Below are 22,703 nucleotides of genomic sequence, written 5' to 3' on the forward strand. Positions count from 1 at the left end.
CACTCCACCTTGAACTTTCTAGGTTGATTACATATTTTAGGATCAATTCTCAGTGAGGATAAAATATTTCATTGGATGTCTAATTTTTTCATATAAATAGGCACTGTGCTAGGACAAATGTAATTCATGATTGCCCCGTTTTAGAGAACGTGGATCCATCCTTAAAGGGTCGTTAAGATATGGCTTCACCTTTCTACTCTAATAGGTTGATCAGACATTGTCTCCATGGTATAGTCAAGTCAATACTTAGATGATAGAGTTGCTTCATTTGGTAAAGAGATAAATTCTCACGAGACTCATTTCCTTGAGAATAAATGTCCTCCCGTATAAGAGGTCACTCGATATGTAATTTATCTCTCTTTATCTTACTACGAGACCAACAATGAGGACCGCTAAGGGGAGCGAAATCACAATTTTTGCTTCATAGGTTGATCAAACATTAACACATTTGTTATGAAAAAAATAAATTATTATCAAACTATTGATAATTTTATGCATATGAATTGCACTTAGTTTTGTTACTTGCTTGGATTTGGCTTGACACTTGTTATCAAATACGAACACTTAGAACAGCAGGCCACATTGCAACAAAGAATTTTAAGTTCAGTCATCATATTTGAAAATATCCTAATTATGTTCCTTCTAACCCACGGTACCGGAACACTTTCTTTGTCAAAATGATTTCATTAAACAGCTAGATGAATCATATTCCATATCAAAAATTTACTGGAAATGTCCTTTTAAATACTTGTGCATTGAAATATTAAGACGAATGGTCAAGTATATGAAATTGAAAATTCATCAAGCTATCAAACTATTTCAAAAAACTAAACAGCTTGAAAAGTCATATTTCATATCAAACTTTTATTGAAATTGTCCTAGATAATACTAAGGCATTCAGATATTAAAACAAGTCTGCAAGAATATGAAATTGAAAATCTTGATCGGAATTACATCAAAAATTAACTTAGATGATATTTGACATAATTTTGATACAAAATACAGTTTATCAAGCTGTTTAGTGAAACAGCTTGATGGAGAAAAGGAATTTTTGGATAGAATGAATGGGAGTCTGAATTGGCATGTTTGAAGACAGGCCTGCTCATTTTTCACAATGGTAGATCTTGTTCGACATCTTCCAGTGAAGCGCCAACGCTGAGATCGATCAAAATGTTCCATTCCAAGAGCAGAATAAAGTTAAATCAAGGATGTCAAAAAAGAAAAAAAAAAATAGATGTCGTAAATTTTGTTGATTTTTTTTTCACTGGAATGTACTTACCGTGATTGTGATGAATCAAGTTGCATTGTGACTGGACCATCATTTACCAAATTAACCTGCATGAGTTCAAGAAAGAGGCAACAGTAATGGGAGACTAGCACATGAAGTATCACAATTCCTTTGCCTGAACTGACCTTCATCATTGCTCCAAAAACACCATCTGCACAAATTGAGATAGCATGATAAGGATATAGTGAGCATAATTATCATGATAACTAAGGAAAGATGAGAAATAAATCATGATCAACCAAACTATCTTAGGAGCCTCTTAAGAAGAACAAAAATGGATGTTATAGAAATATCATGGAATTAAGTTTTGATCCAAAAATAGAAAATTCAAAATGATCAGGACCTTTATGGAGATCAGATATAGTTATTATTCTCAGAAACCCATTATGGCAGAAAACATTACTTTTAAATTGATATGATTTAATTAAGCTGGGGGAAAATAAATAAATAAAAGCCAAGTAGTATTTCTGAAAATATATAAATTTAGTTATCTACGTATGAACACATACAAAAGCATGTTTAAGTTAATCTTACAATTCACAGAACCAATGAAGGGGATAATCAGATCTAGAGAACTAGATCTTACTAGAAATCGGCAAGAATATGATATGTAATTCATTGTGTTTCCATCAGACAAATTGGGCATCTCATGGTGGCAATGGATATGTATAATGATGAGGATTTGATGTGCTAAAAAATTGAAGGGTAACAATTGCTAGCATCAAAAACATATATTAGGTTAAATACTACCAAATTTTCAATTACTAGATGAAAGAGGAGATATGTGATGGTAACACCAGAAGGCATTTGAAACTAGAGTTAAGATGTTATATCTACCTAATTAAGTTGTATCACGTCACAGCTCCATTTGATAATCCAAACAAAAGTGATCACTCAGTTTATTATTTGTATGGTTTTCACTTCAAGAAGAATGAATAGGAATCCAACTTTCTACCACCTCAACTTCTTGAGCAAAGAATAAAGAAAACGAAGACATTTTTCAACTAAGGAGGCTGATTTCTTTATAATGCCAAATCTTGATCTTCATCCATTCAACTATTAAGTATAAATTTTGAACCTGAGAAGATGGAAACATGCAGAAACAAATTATTTGTTCTATTTATCCAAATGTCTGAAAGTGATGCCATAGGATGCTGGAACTTATTAATACATCAGGAACCATGGAATGATAACATTACACATAACTAAACAAAAATTTGCAAGTACTTGTGTGTTTCAGAGAAAAAAATTGGCAAAAAACGAAAGGTATAGCAGTTGTGATTCATAGATGCATTTCATCAATGACTATACAATTATTGGAGAAGAAATATGCTGCTCTAGCACCTTATCTGTACATCTCACAGCGGATGTATCATGGTAGAGAGACCATAATGAGTGTCTTATCAAATCAGATATGATTCATACCTTTAACTGCATCTGAAGTGTATGCCTTGCGAAATTTTTCAACAAGTGACTCATAAAAAGGCTTTGCTTTGTGTGGTGGCATAGCAACATGAAAATCTGGTTTATTACCCTTTAAAATTCCATATAGGGTGAACTGACTCACTGAAAGAAGCAACAATAGAGATAGCTCATCAAGAACTATACAGCATATGAAATTTGACTCTCAATCGAGGAAACATGGATTTGCAAGATATACCCAACAGTACTCCAAAATTACACTGTTTAACCTGCCATAGATTTAAAAGAAAGATAACATTTAGAACAAATTTTAATCTATAGTTCTGGCTTTTTTTTTTCAAGGCAGGATGATTGCAGTTTATTTTTGCCGGAAATGCTTACACTCAGATCCCACCCTTTCCCAGTGTCTAAATTCGGAAACAGCCTCATATTTAAGACCTTCCTGCAGCTGGAATTGCAAAAAAGGATGCTTAAATGTTACATATTACTTTAATAGTGAACATTATATCTTCCCTTGCATGCATTTGTTTATATCTAACCCATAAAGAAGATGAAGTTGTTTGTAAGAACCCATCAATACCAGATCTGGTTTAGAAAACAGAAAAAAATAATTATTTCATTTGTTGCAAATGAATCTGAAGGTAAGATAGGAAAGAATGTAAAAAACTAGTAGTATACAGCACAAGAGCTACTTAAATCTGACTATAAATTGCATAATTATATTTCATTGGACGAGGTTTTAGGATAAGTTGTCAACTAATCAGCTTTACCATGTTCTAAAAGCAGCAAATTTATTCGTGGCACTGGCAGTGTCACTAACTAAGAAAAGAAACGGTTAAATCAGTTATTTAGGCTTGGACCATCTACTCCAGCCCGTCCAGGTCCAGCTAGAGACGAAAGGAGTGATATGCTAATAAAGTAGCACAAACTGAGTTTTTTTTTTTTTTTTTTTTTGTAAAGCTGGCACCTTTGTCTGAAAGCTATCTTGATGTCAGGTCTTCCTCAGAGTCGTATGTGGGTGAGGAGGAGAAGGAACATCAAGTACCCTTGGCTAAGTTATGGCAAACAGGGCAGAATAGTTCAAAGCATGATGTGGTGGTGCCATAAACCATCAAGGCTGGATGTAGATGATCATGTAGTTAAACAGTTGCACTAAGAATTCTAGAATCCTGATTGGAATGATGCAGGTAGGTTTAACTGGATGGCTACATTTAAGCAATAAAAAAGGGTAAAATACTATTTCAAATCAATTTAAGCATACAAGCCAAATGAAGGTTGGTTTGTGTAGTTTCCTATTAGAAAGATATTACCATTTAGGTGGCTTTCTTTATGTAACTAGATGCTATTACATATTTAGCTTTGCATGTTATGGAGAGGATGTTTTAGTATTTGTCAAACATACGCAAAACAATTAGATATTTTACCATTTCTCTCTGTGTCAAGACATGGTTGTGTTAACCTTTCCTTGGAGAAATAATCCTAGGAATATTTCCATTTTTTCTAGGAATGAGATTCATAGGAATATCAAGCTCTCTAAATCGACCCTAAGTCTAGTATGAAAATTTGGGGGGAGGGCGAAAATATTGGGTTGCCAATGAAGTTTGGATACCATAAGCATTAAGCACTTTTAACACACTTCCCACTACATCATACCCTCTTGTGCAAGGTGTAAGGGAATTTGTCTTACACTATCCCATGCTGACTTAAGTACACATCACATGCCTTGTGATGTCATGCCACTAGTATGGTTGCCCGTTCTAACTTGGTGTGATTTGTCAAGTCGCCCAGGATTCTTCACCCACCTTCCTTTGATAGTGAGATCCGTTGGATTGGAATGCTGCATTTACATTTTCGCAGATTTGTGTAGTTGGGCTTTCAATAATTCACATGGAATGCTGCATTTAGATTTTCGCAGATTTGTGTAGTTGGGCTTTCAATAATTCACATGGAATGCTGCATTTAGATTTTCGCAGATTTGTGTGGTTGGGCTTTCAATAATTCACATGTAACATATGATGGATCTTTTAAGAACCTCCTCATTTTCTTATTGTTGATAGGGGCGTTGACAACTCTTGTAACCTTGCATCTTACACATCCTCAGTCCCATGGGAATGACATGACATCCAACAAGCATGGATACATAGTTCTCCTAGAGAAGGAAATCGTTCGTCTACATTAACAACTCCATAGTGAATCTAGCCTTACACACTGTTTCCTCTAGTTGCACTATCAGATAAGGCACGTTTTACTTTAGCCCAACCCTATAGATTAGTTTCCTTGGTTCTTATTTTGACTTCTTTGGGATGACACATTACCAGTATCATCCTTATTCTATTAATTCTCAAGCAATAAACTGTAAAGAATAAAACCACTTGTAACACGCACCATCACTAATCCTACATAAATGTCTTCCATTATGAAATGTCAACGACTTCAAATCAATTTTCACATGCTCCATTTCATACGGAAATTGCTCTTCTACAAGTCATAAACTCAATCAAAAATCGTTAATGTGTAACCGTCTCAATTGAACATGAAAAAGTTTGGATCTACATGGAAATCCCAGTAAATATGACAAATGAATGGTGCATGGCACAAGTCAAGAAAACAGAATCCAACAACTAGAAGAGAGAGGAAGTAAACAAACGAAAGATCAAAGAAGTAGGCAAGCGTACATGTATTCGGCATCTGCATCGGTGTCGGATTCGTGGACGCCAACGAGGACGAGTAGGCCGGGACCGATCTCCGACACCACGCGGTCCTCCACCTGCACACAAAGTAGACCGTTGGGAAGAGAAATCTTCCATAGATCGACGGGGAAAACTAACCTCGACTCTGGCCGAGAGGACTCGCTGCACCACCGCCCTCATGTCTCGACCTCGCCCGCCGGAATCTGCTCTGCCTCAAATGAAAGCAGTTGTAGTAGTAATGGAAAAGGAAGCCGATCCAATTGAAATGAACCCGAAGCCGAACCAAAATGAATTAGACCGGTATCTTCTCTTTACATCCGCTGGAGCCGTTGGATATTCATAATCCAAAATCGACAAATTAAATCGAACCAAAACAATTTAAACTGAGAATTTAAATGTCCTCTTACTAGGTCGTAGCTGAACTAAAGATTAAATGCCTTCCCATCTACAAGACCATCCTGATTTACCTTTTCATCTCGCCGCAGATGAAGGGCGAAGTCACTTTTTCTTCATTAATTATTGATGATCATTTTTTTGATATTAAAAAAATTATAAGCTTATAATTTTCCCATAAAATTATCAGTGTCGATTTGAACATAAAACAAAATAATGTTTTCACTGATCTACAACATAAATCATAATTCCAGAATGTAAAATCTGAAAAATATAAAATAAGGATTCATAAAACAGTTTTTGAAGATTTGTATTGAAATCAACAAAGTTTTGTAAAAAAAAAACAGAAAGAAGAGAATTCATGGTGAATTGTAACTTGTGGGTCGGCTCACAGACCGTACATGAACATCTTAAAGCACACGTAAGGAATTTAGTTTACCTTTACATGGACATCACATAGCCAAGAATGCATTGCAAAACAATAGCCAATATTATGGACATCACAGCCAAGAATGCATTGCAAAACAATAGCCAATATTATGTAAAGATATGAGCTTCTCAAATCAATTTCTCTAATTGATTAATCTGTTTAGAGAATTAAGGCAGAGACGCCTACAACTTGTCTCAAAACAAAGGAACTTTGTATGAAAGGAAACCTTTATATGTCTGGCCCAATGCAACAAAATGGATTGCGACTGTGCAAACCAAGATATTACAAAGCAACTAAGAAAAATCTACAATATCTTACGTATATACCAAATCCTACTTCTGATTGCATCATTCCAAATTGAGGCTATTTCTTCATCACATATATCCATAGTGAAGTAGAAGCTATGGAACTTATCTTCACTTGATCGTGACTCAAAGATGAATGTCTAACATTCTGCAGTGTAGTTAGCTGAGTAACTTCACTTTTTTCCCCCTTCGTTGCAAAGTTAGACAGAGTTCATCCTTCGTCTTCGGAATCTGAAGTTAGATTGAATAGGCATTAGTATTGAGACTTTGTGAACAAGTAGGGCTACTAATGAAACAAAATATTTGTGAATGCTTGACAAACAACTTGACTAGAGCTTATTACATTTAAATGCTAGTGAGTTGGGTCGGTTAACTTCCATGTAAAACACTCATGAATAATTGAAGAACAAAATTTGTTTACAAATTTATATAAGGCTCAGTTACGATCATGTTAATTCTTTTAGTAATATATAGAATATAATAGACATGTTTATAATACTATTTACATCTAATAGTTATTCAATATTTTGCAAATTTATAGTTTTAAATTATTTGTTGAAAATGAGAAAATATTATCAGTTTCATTCATTGGATCAATGTCAATTGTTGAGCTAGGTGAAAAGTCAAAGTTTTGCTTGTGCTCATCAAGCTTTTTGACAAACAAGCTTGAACATGTTTTCAAGATTGATAAGATAATCCAACAAGCTTGAACATAGTCAAGTTCGGCTCAACTAGTCCACACCTACATACAAGTATATCTAGTTAGAAAGGAAGGGGAAAATTTTCAAAAAAGTTTCTTCTCTGGAACATTCCTACATTGTATTGTTGTAAATTTACAGAGATTTTACAGCACATGCGCGTCTTTGGATTCTAAAGATGGAACATTGCTTAGCAAGCCTAAGCTGATACGAGGTTGATAAAGTGTAAGTTATGTAGTTGGGTTAAATATAAAAGAAAATGTTTCCCTGATCAGTTTCATATAGTAACTCTTATGGTAACAAATGTGATTTTCTATGTTGGTTCAGCGAGCAATCATTAAGTTTTAAAGTTCTACCAAATAAACACAAAAGTAATGTAATCACCTGACCGAATGTCCTCCCCCACTTGACCTCTATTGCTCATCTGTTTCATAATCATTGCAAATATTAGTTTCCCCCAGTATGCGTGGAAGATGAGTAGGGTAATCAGCATTGTGTTGAACATATAATACAACATGGTAGGGAATTGATTCATCCATGACAATGATTCAAAAGACTCATAGCTGAAAATGGAAACAGAACAATAATCAGAACAATCAAAGAGGGAGATTGCGAAATGAAAAGAAAAGAAAAACTGAAAAGCACACTTGGTGCAGCAGACAACCTTGAGGACTTGATTATCCAGAATGGAAAGTATATTAGTCTCAGAAGAAGCCATGATATAGCAAAAAGTCCAAAGAACAAGCTAGCTGCCATTTCCATTCCTGAATATTTGAACAACTTAGCTGACTCCATAAACACGTCACTTGTATCATGAAGAGCAAGAATTAGAGTTCCGATTCGGAAAAACCTGCAAAGGTAGATTCTGTCTCTATATTACTGTAATTAAAGTACAAAGACTGAGAAAATGTATGCGAGTCACTCAAGTCATAAAAAGGAAGAATTCTCAGCTATCTCAATTTTCAAGGAAACAAAGTATATGGGCTATAGTATCTCAAATAATCCAAATTTCAGAGTTTGAAATAAAACCCAACTTTTGTCCCAAAAATGTCTATTTTCCTAGTCCGGGTTTTTGGTGTTTATATAAAACCTTACCCAACTCAAATTTTAGTTAAAAATAATATATATATATATATATATACTGGAATCAGATAACTGATACAAACCAATAGAAATTATGCCTGAAATGCACCACCAACATAGTGGCAGAGGTAGTGGCATACAAATGTTTCAAAGAACAATGAATGATAAATCTTTTAATATTCATTTAAGTTTGCTCCAGTCAAGGGTCAGAAAAACAAATAGATTACATGGCTAGCGATCATTATGTATAAATGTTAACAATCATTGAACTAGTACATGCATACATTAAGGGTGCAGTAAAAGACAAAACTTCCTGAAACATGAAAATAAGAACAGTCTTGCCCAATCAGCATACCAGAAAGTTCCTCTATAAACCATTGGATATGTTCCGATGTCAAGAGATTAGATACATTCAACAAGGATACTTTGATTTCTTTATTAAACAAAATGAACGTCTTAGCATATAGGTTACACACCTTCGCCATCCGAAGTACTAGATTTTTTTATGTATAGCAAACATGATTAGTACAAACATATAATCATTAGTAGTGATGCATAACATCAAGGTCATAAACTTCCTTTTACATACCTGGTAATGTAGGAAAACCCAATCAAAATCGAGGTTATTATGTGATGAGACATCGTAATTGAAAAATCTTTTCTGCGGATATCCCAAGCATAGAGAGCAACAATACTGTAAGTGTAAAATCCACATTGGCACATGAAGAAAAGCATCAAGGAAGACCTGACATAATAAGGTTAAGAAAGAACAAAGTTTAGTAGTAAATACAAATAATGTGGGACCTAAATGATCAATTATATTAACTCATGAAAGGTTGAGACAAGAAGCTTAATACATCTATGTCCCACACATCAGTGCATTATATTTGAGATAGTAAAATTGAATATATTGAAAATGTAAAAATTATAAAATTACGAACTATGTAAAGGCAGTTGCAAATGAGAAGCTATCCTACTTCATTTCAGACTCAAAATTACTTGTAATAGTTGACAATAAAAGGAGTTAGAACAGTTCCATAGACTATTAACTTTCATGGTACAACTTCATGCTGCAGAATATGATGCTTATTGTAGTCAAATTCTGCCTAAGCCACTAATGCTTTTTGAGAAATTGTAGCATACTAATAAATAAATTGTAAAAATTAAATTATACAATTTATATAGTTATCCCAGTACTTGATGCTAAGAGAACTAATCTACTAAATAGGTCCGGCCATTGGTCAAAAAATGCTTAAGCCAAATTAAAGAGTTAACTCAATGAAGCCCGATAGCTATGCTAAAATGTACAAGTTGTAGTCTAACTAATATCTAGATAAGAATCATAAATAATATGTGAAACAAGCATACTTGAACGATCATGCTCGCCATTATGCACTCACTTCAATTCTTGATTTGGCCACCCCTTGAAGTATTCCTTTGAATTTAATGACCAAGGCTCCTGCTTGATAATTGAAATTACCCATATTTGAACAATAGCATAATATGTCAGCTTCCACATTGACTCGCAAGACTTTGCAATTTTTGTCCAATGAGCCTCATCGTTCACCATAGGAACAACTTTATATCTTAATAATTTCATAGAACAAGGCTGAAAATAAACAATTGCATCTGTAAGTTTACAAACCTATGAACATAATTTAACTGTAACTTGATAAATAAATAAATTTCAATTGTTGTACAAAATCAAGTAAAAACCTAGTATAAAGCGCAAATAAGATGTTATAAACAATTTTTTTTATAGAATAGCCAATAAAATGTTCCTTTGAGAAGTTTAAAAAGTCTATAGTTCCAAAAAGATGTAGGCCAGCAAATCTGCAACACTTGAAGAAACTCTAAACTAGTATCAAATTAAAAAGGGCTCATCATCAGGTCAAGTCTCACACGATTAGCGGAACCACTCCAAGAACATTTTTATGACATGCTGATTACTAGATATATTTTTGGAAACATTTGTATCATAAATAGAATAAAAAAAGTGATATAAAAAGGATTGTTTTTGTAAGACTTAGGTAACCATGAAAAGAAGATGTTTTCAACAAAAGAAGAAGTCACTTAACAGATTCGCTTCAGATGAGATCATTTCGTAGTAAACAAGAACTTAGAGATTGACTACAATGCCATCTTAGAAAATTCCTTCAAAGGGTTATATATAAGTAATCCTCGATATATGTGAAGATTGATCCAAGCGAGCAAATTCTGATACTTGGAACAGTTTCGCCAAATTTATTTAGTGATTGAATACCATCAATATGATTAGTTGTTCAATTTTGCTTTGTTTTACTTTCTTTATTAATTAATTCTACACAATCCAGAGGCACGTTTTTCTCAGCTGATCTAAAATTCGACAGCCACGTGACACACAACGCACGACAGATCACCGACCAAATGCGCAGGCAAAAGTAGAAGAGAGCCAAAGATCCGAACCTTGTAGACGAGTCGGTCGAGCAATAGGCGAGCGAGGAATGATCCGAATGCGAAAACGAGGATGAGCACGAGATTGTCCGGCGCCGGACCGCCGACGCCGCTCCTTAAAACGGTCAGATCCATTCCGGCGGGACTCAGCACGTTCAAAGCGTACGGCAGTTCTGCTCCGATCGGCCTCGGTTACTGAGCAGACGGAGATCCGCGTCGAGAGGTTCGATTCGAAGAGGACGGCGAGGAACGGCTGGCAAGAGCGATCTCGGAGAAATAGAATTGATGGAGCTCGATTTGGTTGTTCTCTGTGTTAGAAATGGAATAGGCAACGACGAAGAGCACAAGTGGAACACGAAACAAATACTTTTAGGCTATGTTTACTCTGGAGTGGGGAAGAGGAAAAGAAAGAAATCAACGATAGAAAGTTATCTTTAGAGGAAGAGAAAAGAAAGGGTGAAGAAATCTTTTCCTTTGCACACTTGTTTACCTTGATAGAGGAAAGTGAATACTTGTGATGTAATTTTGTAAATAAAAAAGGGTGCATGCGTCATTTTTTTGGTACATAATGTAATTTTGTGAGTTAAAAAGGCTACATGCGTCATTTTTTTTTGTATATAATGTAATTTTGTGAATGCAAAAGGGGTACATGCATCATTTTTTTTCCATCCGCTGCTTTCCGTCCGATTTTGAGGTGATCAATTTTGGCTCCAAAATTATCCGCTGATGGATTGCGTTACTTTTCCTTCGGAAAATTTTAATGAAGTAAACGACGGAAACTTTTCCACCGTGGAACAATTTACCAAAGGACACACAAGTGGAAATCTAAATTTACCAAAAGGCCGTACACTACTTTGGTATTTACCAAAGAATGCACTTTTTTAAATGCATTTCCTATTTTACCCTCATGATAATTTAATTTTTTCTACTGTTTTTCTTTTCTTCACTATATTTCTCTCTCTTCTCTCTTCTCTCTTCTCTATCGGCAGAAGATAGGAATAATATTAGTCAATTTTTAATCACATTTTAATACATTTGAAGAACTCAAAATAAATAATGGACACCATATTTAGACTCCTTGCAATTTTAGAAATCCACGGGAACTGAAATGAGTGCAATCAAAGTTTTCTAGGTCGATCAGTGGGTTTCGGTCAAAACCCACTGATGGACCTAGAGAGCTCCGATTGCACTCATTTCAGTTTCTATGGATTTCTAAAATTGCAAGGAGTTCAAATATGGTGTACATTATTTATTTTGATTTTTTATAGATGTTAACAAATAAAATTAAAGAATCGACAAAAAAGTCCACATTGGGCCTGATATGGACTCAAATCAGGCCCAATGTAGACTTTTTTGCCGATTCTTTAATTTTATTTGTTAACATCTATAAAAAGCCAAAATAAATAATGGACATCATATTTGAACTCCTTGTAATTTTAAAAATCCATAGAAACTGAAATGGGTGCAATCGGAGCTCTCTAGGTCCATAAGTGGGTTTTGACCGAAACCCACTGATCGACCTATAAAGCTCTGATTGCACCCATTTCAATTTCTATGAATTTCTAAAATTTCAAGGAGTTAAAATATGGTATCCATTATTATTTTTGGCACTCCTAGTGGTGGATCAGAGATTTTGAAAACCCTAAATCTCTCTTTATTTTCTTTATTTTTTTATTTTTTGTTGTTACTAGGCCTGATATCTCCCATATCAGGCCCACATTGGGCCTGATATGAAGAGATATCAGGCCTAACGTGGGCATGATATCTCTTCACATCAGGCCTAAACAAAAAAAAAAGGAAAAAAAAAAGAAAGAGAGATTTAGGGGTTTTCAAAACCTCTTGTCCACCACTAGGAATGCCAAAAATAATAATGGACACCATATTTGGACTCCTTGCAATTTTAGAAATTCACAGAAACTGAAATGAGTGCAATCGGAGCTTTCTAAGTCGATCAGTGAGTTTCGGTCAAAATCCACTGATGGACCTAGAGAGCTCCGATTGCACTCATTTCAGTTTCTATGGATTTCTAAAATTGCAAGGAGTTCAAATATGGTGTATATTATTTATTTTGGCTTTTTATAGATGTTAACAAGCAAAATCAAAGAATCGGCATAAAAGCCCACGTTGGGCCTGATATGGAATCATATCAGGCCCAACTTGGGCCTGATATCATTCCATATCAGGCCCACGTTGGGCCTGATTTAAGTCCATATCAGGCTCAATGTGGACTTTTTTGTCGATTCTTTAATTTTGCTTGTTAACATCTATAAAAAGCCAAAATAAATAATGGACACCATATTTGAACTTCTTGCAATTTTAGAAATCCATAGAAACTGAAATGGGTGCAATCGGAGCTCTCTAGGTTCATCAGTGGGTTTTGACCGAAACCCACTGATCGACCTAGAAAGCTCCGATTGCACCTATTTCAGTTTCTATGAATTTCTAAAATTGCAAGGAGTTAAAATATGGTGTCCATTATTATTTTTGGCACTCCTAGTGGTGGACCAGAGGTTTTGAAAACCCTAAATCTCTCTTTATTTCTTTTTTTTATTTTTTATTTTTACTAGGCCTGATATCTCTCATATCAGACCCACATTGGGCCTGATATCTCCCATATCAGGCCCACATTGGGCCTGATATGAAGAGATATCAGGCCCAACGTGGGCATGATATCTCTTTATATCAGGCCTAAACAAAAAAAAAAAGAAGAGAGATTTAGGGTTTTTCAAAACCTTTGTTCCACAACTAGGAATGCCAAAAATAATAATGGACACCATATTTGGACTTCTTGCAATTTTAGAAATCCACATGAACTGAAATGGGTGCAATCGGAGCCTTCTAGGTCGATAAGTGGGTTTCGGTCAAAACCCACTGATGGACCTAGAGAGCTCCGATTGCAATCATTTCAATTTCTATGGATTTCTAAAATTACAAGGAGTACAAATATGGTGTACATAATTTATTTTGGCTTTTTATATATATTAACAAGCAAAATTAAAGAATCGGCAAAAAAACCCACATTGGGCCTGATATGGACTCAAATCAGGCCCAACGTGGCCCTGATATGGAATGATATCAGGCTCAACGTGAGCTTTTATGCCGATTCTTTGATTTTGCTTGTTAACATCTATAAAAAGTCAAAATAAAATAATGTACACCATATTTGCACTCCTTGCAATTTTAGAAATCCATAGAAACTGAAATGAGTGCAATCGGAGCTCTCCAGGTCCATCAGTGGGTTTTGACCGAAACTCACTGATCGACTTAGAAAGCTCCGATTGCACCCATTTCAGTTCCTGTGGATTTCTAAAATTACAAGGAGTCCAAATATGGTGTCCATTATTTATTTTAACTTTTTCAAATGTATTAAAATGTGATTAAAAATTGACTAATATTATTCCTATCTTCTGCCGACAGAGAAGAGAGAGAAATATAGTGAATAAAAAAAACAGTAGAAAAAGTCAAATTATGAGGAGGGTAAAATAGGAAATGCATTTAAAACAATACGCTCTTTGGTAAATACCAAAGTAGTGTATGTCTTTTGGTAAATTTAGATTTCCACGTGCGTCCTTTGGTAAATTGCCGTAATACTTTTCTTTCTTTTCTTTTCCTTTTTTTTTTTTTTTTTAAGAAAAGCTAGTTTTTTCAATAAAAAAATATTGGATCTAGGAGTGTAAATGAGTCAAGCCGCTCGTGAGCTATTCGAAGTTCGATTCGATAAAAGTTCGTTTGAGCTCGTTTAATGAGGTTCGTTAAGATAAACAAACCAAGCTCGAGCTTCGCAATATTCGGCTCGTTAGCTCGTGAACATGTTCGTTAAACTCATAAATCAACTTTTAAATAAAATAATAATAATTTTGATATTGAATTTATAGATTTTATACTCTACTTATGAAAAATATAGACAAATATATTGAATCTATTTATTAGAATAAAATTATAAATTTTAACCAGAATATTATAATTTTTTAAAAATATATAATTTAGTTTTTAATGAATATTTAAATTTATAATTTATATTTATTAAGCTCGTTTGGACTTGATAAAAGCTCGAATAAGCTCGTGAGGTATGAATATATTCGTTAAATAAAGCTCGAGCTCAGCTCGATTATAAATGAGTCAAACTCAAACATCCAAAAGTTCGGCTCAACTCGGCTTGATTACACTCCTAATTGGATCACACCTAAATTTACCCGATTAAAAATATATGGTATATGATCTAAAAATAATTAAAATAATTCTGAAACGATTTTTATATAGAAATGATTAGAATTTATATCTCTCTCTCTATATATACAGACGTCGCTGTGCTGCGGATTGTGTACGCCGCATAATACTGCGGGATTTTTTTTTAATATCGATGAGGCACCTGAATATCCAAACGTCTTATATAATATATTTAGGGTTTAAATATAATATATTTAGGATTTAAAATTATAAAATTTAGAAATTATGTTACAATGAATTTGAATTAATAAATTTTTTATTTTAGGATTTAGATTTTTCTTTTGGTTTATATGTTCAAGAATAATAATCTTAAATATTCATTGGATATATTATATGGATTTAAAATTTAATATTTTAGAATTTAAGAGTTGTGTTATAATAAATTTAAGTAAATAAAAGCTTCGCTTTAGAGTTCAAACTTCTCTATTGAGTTATAGTATTCAAGATTATATATATATATATATATATATATATATATATATATATATATATATATATATGATCCGGTAACAAGGCCGGGGGACCCTCATGAGGGTAAGGTCAATGACGCGTGGAGGTCAACAGTCAAAGGGGTCTCGACGAGCAAGCGGGGCATGCTGATCACTAGGCAAGGACCTTCATTCGAGAAAACAACCATCTGGCCGCGAGCCCAAATTTCCAATAAGGGAAAAAGATCATATGGCTGAGCGGAAAGTCCGCTCGGCCGCATTGCAAATTAAGAGTAAAGGCCGAGCGGTTTCCCGCTCGGCCAGGGTGTCCGGCTACAAGAGCCGAGCGGGCGGCGATTCTGAACCATCCCGGACGGACGACCACCGACGCCAGACCAAAGGCGAATAGTCTGGCCGAACGACTTGATGGCCGATCCGGGAAGAAGTCACAGAGTATGGGACAGCGGGTACGCCATCTTAGTAACCCCTGTTGCTGACAACAGGCATGTTCGAAGACCAGATCATACTCAGTATCGTACGGCAAAAGGTTCTGCAGTCCCATCAAGGAGATGCTCAGACTGTAGCAGTATGGCGTCAGACATGCTCTTCTGACAAGCCCATGCTGCGGTATGGTGTATGACACATGCACACCTCGGTTTGTGTGCACCAAGCTCCCATAGCTCTATATAAGAGTCCTTGGACTTCACCGGAGGTATGAATTCTCTAATCTTGGAAGTCACCCTCTTGTTTTTCGTCTGCCTGACTTGAGCGTCGGAGGGTCGTCGCCGGGAACCCCATCCCGGCCCGACTTCTGTGCAGGTTCGTCGGAGCACCTTGCAATCAACCGAAGATCTACGTCAGCAGCTTGGAGAGCGCCACATGCCCAGCACCCATTGATTCAACTTTCGGACAGGATCAATATATACAAAAATAAAATAGTTAGTAAAAAACATTCCACTCCCTAAAACACCAAGTGATAAGTTATGCCTTCCCCACCTAAGCAAAAGTACGTTTTGACCAACAATTGATCCCCTGGATTAAATAATCAAGAGGTGGGCTATAGTCCAAAATTCGTAATTGCTCCGCTACTGGAGGTATCGAAAGGGCTTAGTATCTTCTTGAAAACCCATGATCGAGCTAGGGAGTTTAGCTGGAGACACATATGTTAAAATAACATGAAATTATATCGAGCTTTTGGTCACTTGATATATTTAATTTCAGAAATTCTTAATATATTTTATTTAAAAACGTTAAATAATAATTATTATATTTTAAAATACCATTTCTTAAGCAGTCTCAATTAAAAACATAAATAATAATTATATTTTAAAAATAATTTCACCTCGAGGTTATGGTACAGTAAAAAGATACTCGGATTGTAATTTAGGTATTCGTGGTTTGATATTTAATCATGATGTATTTATATGAATTTTTAAAATGGAGGTAATGTTGTAAACCAAACAATTGTAGCCGGAGATTTATAGGAAATTAGTTGAATCTAAATACTCGAATTAAATTCAACTCACAGTTAAGATGACCTGAGCAGATAATCTCAGGCTGTCAGCAGGGGTTGGTTTTCTGACCTCAGAGTTTGAGCAATCAAAGCGTCCGAGCAGACTGAAGGATAGACAGACAGAGCGGGAGACCGGTCGGGCAGATCAGAAGGACGAGTGACCGACCCAGCAGATGAAGAGTCCAACCGAGCGGACAAACAGAGTAGCGGACCGAGGCCTGCGATTGACGCAGTTTCCTTGAAACAGATTTGTCCCACCTCCGACTGTGCTTCGAGGTTTTCTCGGATCGTCTGTTTCCCAGGATACAATGGCAAAACCACGAACGCAACCAAGCACTGTTGCTCGTGGCGAACTGAGAATGCACCTGAGTGCTATCACAAGTAGTTTAGTTGAGCGGATGCACGACTGAGATAAAAGAATCGGGGAACGAAGGTGGAGGAATTCTCTTACTTTTGCTTCGCTTTCGCTTTGCTTTCGCTTTCTCTCCGCTTTGCTCAAGATCCAACCTCCTTATATAGGAGCTCTCATCTTGCCTGCAATAAATGATCAAATTATGATCATTAATGTTGAGTTTAATTTCGTCATTAATGAGTTTAATGTCTTCATTAATGTCGAGACATTACAGAATCATTATTAATGAGATTAATGTCGCCATTAATACTGAGACGTTACGAAATCACCATTAATGAGTTTAATGCCGTCATTAATGTCGAGACGTTATGGAATCAGCATTAATTCACATTAATGCTTCCATTACACCCTTGAGCAAGATTCAAGTGACAATATGTTGGTTCATTCTTTTGGGTAAATTTTACCTCACCAGTCCTGCATTCGACATGCGCAAGTCGTGCTCGCGCACGAGTTAACCTTGGTTCAGTACAATCCGAGCCCTGGATTTGCACTCACCCCTGCGCACTCACGTGTGAGAGAGTCTCTCCCCATGCATATGTTTACAATGCATGTGTCATAATTTAAACCAACAATAAAGCCAAGAGACTTCTAATGTGGGACTAAACTCATGCACAATAGAGTCTTTTCGTCTCCACCTCTTTATTCCATTCACATTTCCAACAACCTCCCACGTGAATGGAAAACAGGGTATGTGATAACATTCAACAGTTGAGTCAAGTATAGGATAGATAGGTTTTACCCTTTGAACCTTCCCGTATGAAGATCTGGTTGTTTACTGGCTGATAGTAGACACGATGTCCTTGAACTATACTGTCGTTTGTGTAAGCAGTGATAAATCTCACCCAAGACTCTCCCTGATATAACTCTGTTCTTATGAGTGTGTTCGTTCTTGGCCATAAACATGCCTGGTTCTGTGAGAAGCTCTAAGAATTGTGTCTCTAATTCTCTTCGAAGCGGCCCTACTTCTTTCTCACATAGGTGTTCCCTCAAGAGTTATCATCTACTCATTTTGATCATTAAAAGCCCATCGACTTATCCTGGTCTAGTCACTGTTTCATTGAGCTCCCCTTGTGTCTAGTCAGTGCAGATTAGTTGTCCCTTTGAACTTAGTTCTTGGGATCTCCATTCAGCATAGGTTGAGTGTCCTCTGCACTGATCGTTGACAATGGCATCAAACCAATTCCTCTTGATGAGCTTACAACTGTTGGTGCAACCTTAGGTCAAGGTTGACCTGCGTGACCCGACTCGAGTTGACTTGACTCGAGGTATATTTTGATGTTTGACAAGAATGGAGAAGTTATATTTTGATGTTTGACAAGAATAGGAACTTGGGGGGATCGTGGGTGCAACCCTTGGTCAAGGTTGACCTGGTTGACCCGACTTGAGTTGACCTGATTCGGGAAAAGTTCAAGTATGGAGACTTGGCACGGAAAGGTCCAAGCAGGGAGCTTGGCACGGGAAAAGTACAAGTATGGAGACTTGGCACGGAAAGGTCCAAGCAGGGAGCTTGGCACGGGAAAAGTCTAAGTATGGAGACTTGACACGGAAAGGTCCAAGCAGGGAGCTTGGCACGGGAAAAGTCCAAGTATGGAGACTTGGCACGGAAAAGTCCAAACAGGGAGACTTGGCACGGAAGAGTCCAAGCAGGGAGCTGGGCACGGGGAAAAGTCCAAGTATGGAAGCTTGACATGGTAGGTCAGAGAGGGCTCGGTAGCTCGTTTTCTGGACTGGATGGAGTCAGAGAGGGCTCGGTAGCTCGTTCTCTGGACCGGACGTGGAAGTCGAAGAGGGCTCGGTAGCTCGTTCTCCGGACTAGGTCAGAGAGGGCTCGGTAGCTCGTTCTCTGGATGGGACGTGGAAGTCGGAGAGGGCTCGGTAGCTCATTCTCCGGACTAGGTCAGAGAGGGCTCGGTAGCTCGTTCTCTGGATCGGACGTGGAAGTCGGAGAGAGCTCGGTAGCTCGTTCTCCGGACTAGGTCAGAGAGGGCTCGGTAGCTCGTTCTCTGGACCGGACGTGGAAGTCGGAGAGGGCTCGGTAGCTCATTCTCCAGACTAGGTCAGAGAGAGCTCGGTAGCTCGTTCTCTAGATCAGGAAGGCTTTAGGGTTTAAGGCTGGGAAATTGGATCGGTCTGCTGACCGATCCAGTGATACTATGGGTATCTGGATCGGTCTGCTGACCGATCCAGTGATACACTGATTCTCACTGTGGGTCATCTGATCGGTCTGGTGACCGATCAGTAACCAAACAGATTGGGAGAAGGAATAGGAGGGATCGGTCGGTGGACCGATCCACCTATGGCCTGACCGGTCCACAGACCGATCAGGGCTCGGCAACCAACTCTCTGTGAGAGTTGGGATCGGTCTGGGGACCGATCAGCCTAGGGCCTGATCGGTCCCCTGACCGATCAGATCCATCCTGGATCGATCAGGGTGGAGCTTGATCGGTCCAGGCCTAGCCGTTGAGTCACAACGGCTAGATTTCTGTGTCTTCTTTGTCTTTTTCGCAGGTTCAGGTTATAAATCGAGGTTGAAGGCCTCTACAAAAAGGGTGACGAAAAGTGGACTTCTTTTTGCTCCTGCGATCTGAGCTTTGCTGAGCTCTCCATTACTGAAGCTTCGTGTGAGCTTTCCTCGGCTGGGTCTCCAACTGATCAGTTGTTGCTGTGGTTGGCATCCGTGAAGTTGCTGCTTCATCAACAGTCGATGAGAAGGCAAGCAAACTAGTGTTTTTACATTCATATTGTTCTTGGCTTCTTGCTGTATTTCTTGTACTCTGATCTTGCTGTTGCAAGAGAGATTGTGGCAAGGTTTCTCCACCCAGAAGGAGTTTTTATTAGCCAGTTTTCCGGGGTCTCATCCACCGACGGATTGATAGGATTCGTCCACCTTACGGAAATGCCGAGGAGTAGGAGTATCATCTCCGAACCTCGTTATATCGTCGCGTTTGAGGTTTGATATTCTCCCGTTTCGTTTCTATCTTTTATTTCCGCTGCGCTAACTCAAATTGTAGGAAGAAACGAGAATTTGGGGTCGGCTATTCACACCCCCCTCTCTAGCTGCGTCCGAAGGTCCTAACAAGTGGTATCAGAGCCAGGTCGCTCTTCGTCGGATTAACACCCGGGGGAGCACGAGCTAGAGAATGGATCAACTTGGAGAAGACGTCACGATTCCACCCTTCTATTATCGCGACGACTTCGCGTATTGGAAGGTAAGAATGAAGTATTTTCTTATGACTAACCTAGTAAATTGGAATTGTGTACAAGTAGGTTTTATTTCTCCGGTGGATAAAGAAGGAGAACCTCTCTAGAAGAAGAAGTGGACGAAGGAACAAATCCACCAATCCATAATCAACGACGAGGTAACGAAAATCTTTGAATTTTCATTACCTAATGATATCTTGTGTAAGATAGGTAGATACAACAATGCCAAGGAGTTGTGGAACAACTTGGCTAAGTTCCATGAGGAGAGCTCCAATTCAAGTCATGAAGAGGAGTCAAGTAAGCCAAGTAGCTCACATCATGGAGGTATAGAATTAGAAGTTGAGGGTTACTCAACATCTAAGGAAGAAGAGGAGGAGAGTTCTCTTCAAGACTGGAGCAAGAAGAAGAAGCCTCTACCTCCGGAAGGGATGAAGGAGAGAGCTTATATCCATCCTCAACCCTAGGTAACTTAAGCAACTTAATTTCAAGTAAATTACATATAATGTGCTTTGAGTGTAGGGAATATGGGCATTACAAAAGTAAATGTCCAAAGAGGATTAGGAAGACTCCACCGGCACCAAAAGTCAAGGAAGCCGGAGTCCCGATACGCAAGGGCAAGGAGCACGTGGTGTGCTTCTAATGCAAGCAAAGGGGACATTATAGGAGTCAATGTCCAAGGGGGAGACAACCTCACAAGGACAAGAGACCAAGCACATCTATAGGGGGAGCTAAGGCAAACCCTAAGGTATCCTTTAAGGCACATTCTTGCAATTCTAATAAGACACATGCTAGTAGTTTTATTGCAATTGTCAATAGTGATAAGCATGATAACCATAGAAACCGATACATGTGCTTAGGTGCCAAACATGTTAGCCTAGATAAGGACAATGCTAGAAATGTCAACCCTAGAGTTAACTCATCTAAGGTTAAGGAAAACCTAGATAGGAATCCCAAAACAACTAGACATATGCCTAGGAATACCTCAAAGAAAAATGGAAAATTAAAGCTTGAGGTATTAAAGAAGGAAAATCAAGTCTTGAGGTCAAGACTTGACACTTTAGAAAATGCTCTTAAGAATTTGGAGAAGTCAACTCTAGGGTCTAAGGGTCAAAAATCAAAGCCCAAGGATATGAGAGGTTTGGGTCACAAACCTAAGTGTCAAGTGGTCAAGCCCGCTTATCATAATGTTCCATTCGATTATGGAACAACACCTAGGGGTAAGAAGACCATCACCAAGGTCACAAGGGGAGTCACCCCTAGAGTTGATCTTGATGAGTTCCAAATGACCAAGGCTTTAAAGCCTAGGAGGGTCATTAGGAGGGTTGCTAGGGAAGTCATCCCTAGTGAATATTTAGTGAACCCAATGAGCTCAAATAGGTATTGGGTTCCTAGGAGTGTGATTCCTTCACGCTAGATGGTTTAGGGTGTGTCAACCTTAATTAGATAGGTAGTTAACCTACTCATGGCAAAAGGTGGCATTTTAGGAATTTTCAAGGTGTAATCAAGCCTTGAAAATGAAATTAAAAATTATTCCTAAAGTGATTAGGATGTGCCAACCACATTTGAGGAGTTTTCTAGGGTCAATCTAATTGGCACATAGTGATCTAAAAATCTTTAGTATATGATTTTAGGTCTATTACACTTAGGAATATAGAATTTATGGTAAAATGATCAAAATTATCAAAAATGGCAACTAAGGCTAGAATTAGGTATTTTCTATAACTTTATATGTTATTTGCCATATATTGTTTGTCATATGTCATGTCATGACATCATATTTATTTTATTATCATTTGAAATGTCATGATAATACTTAGGTTAGTTATATGTCATGCCTTATTTAAGTTTCATACTTTATGCCATGACATCATGACATTGACACATATTTCCACTTATGATATTATTTTATGTCATGTCATCATCTCTTGCATTTATGATCAATTAAATTGATTTAAGGATAAAAACACAATCTGATATGGAGATCAAATTGTTGTTTAAGAAAATGCATAAGAACTTAGCTTAAGATGACCTAAACCCATATCTCACATCAAAATTGACTTGGATGTGTTTGATACACCTTAGATGTGTGTGAGATATTAGGATTATGAGTTAGGATCAAGGTGCATAGTTCTTGTACCTAGATGAGCCTAATTCGAATTTGAGGATCATAGGGAAAACTT

General features: G+C 37.2%; 2 protein-coding genes across 4 annotated transcripts; both read right to left on the reverse strand.

The window, feature by feature from the left end:
- Positions 1-904: 904 nt before the first annotated feature.
- On the reverse strand, positions 905-5,695 carry LOC121998115 (D-aminoacyl-tRNA deacylase). 3 transcript variants are annotated; one of them, XM_042552871.1, is made up of 8 exons: positions 5,539-5,695; positions 5,386-5,477; positions 3,092-3,158; positions 2,949-2,979; positions 2,714-2,854; positions 1,414-1,439; positions 1,280-1,335; positions 905-1,155 (listed from the first exon to the last, which is right to left on the reverse strand). In XM_042552871.1, the coding sequence occupies exons 1-8, from the start codon at positions 5,578-5,580 to the stop codon at positions 1,110-1,112; spliced, it is 501 nt and encodes a 166-aa protein (XP_042408805.1). In that variant the 5' UTR covers positions 5,581-5,695; the 3' UTR covers positions 905-1,109. The 3 variants fall into 3 exon arrangements, with proteins under 3 accessions (XP_042408805.1, XP_042408804.1, XP_042408803.1); XM_042552870.1 differs by adding an exon at positions 3,250-3,295 and having other exon boundaries at positions 1,280-1,439; positions 5,539-5,676; XM_042552869.1 differs by having other exon boundaries at positions 1,280-1,439.
- A 635-nt stretch (positions 5,696-6,330) lies between these two features.
- LOC121998117 (ASC1-like protein 3) lies at positions 6,331-11,081 on the reverse strand. The gene is made up of 6 exons (XM_042552872.1): positions 10,755-11,081; positions 9,710-9,918; positions 8,899-9,054; positions 7,891-8,076; positions 7,611-7,789; positions 6,331-6,759 (listed from the first exon to the last, which is right to left on the reverse strand). Exons 1-6 carry the CDS (start codon positions 10,875-10,877, stop codon positions 6,740-6,742), a joined length of 873 nt encoding a protein of 290 aa, XP_042408806.1. The 5' UTR covers positions 10,878-11,081; the 3' UTR covers positions 6,331-6,739.
- Positions 11,082-22,703: the final 11,622 nt, after the last annotated feature.

This window comes from Zingiber officinale, chromosome 6A (genome assembly GCF_018446385.1).
Source record: "Zingiber officinale cultivar Zhangliang chromosome 6A, Zo_v1.1, whole genome shotgun sequence".
NCBI classification, from domain to species: Eukaryota; Viridiplantae; Streptophyta; class Magnoliopsida; order Zingiberales; family Zingiberaceae; genus Zingiber; species Zingiber officinale.

Bases quoted from the DNA above. Each gene is read 5' to 3' on its own strand.
- LOC121998117 (XM_042552872.1), bottom strand. From the start codon at position 10,877: ATGGATCTGACCGTTTTAAGGAGCGGCGTCGGCGGTCCGGCGCCGGAC. The intron at 9,055-9,709 runs GTGAGTGCATAA...TTATTATGTCAG, and splicing joins TGGCCAAATCAAGAATTGAA to GTCTTCCTTGATGCTTTTCT. The intron at 6,760-7,610 runs GTGATTACATTA...ATCTAACTTCAG, and splicing joins GGGGGAGGACATTCGGTCAG to ATTCCGAAGACGAAGGATGA.
- LOC121998115 (XM_042552869.1), bottom strand. From the start codon at position 5,580: ATGAGGGCGGTGGTGCAGCGAGTCCTCTCGGCCAGAGTCGAG. The intron at 3,159-5,385 runs GTACGCTTGCCT...TTGCAATTCCAG, and splicing joins GATGCAGATGCCGAATACAT to CTGCAGGAAGGTCTTAAATA. The intron at 1,440-2,713 runs GTATGAATCATA...CAATTTGTGCAG, and splicing joins CACTTCAGATGCAGTTAAAG to ATGGTGTTTTTGGAGCAATG.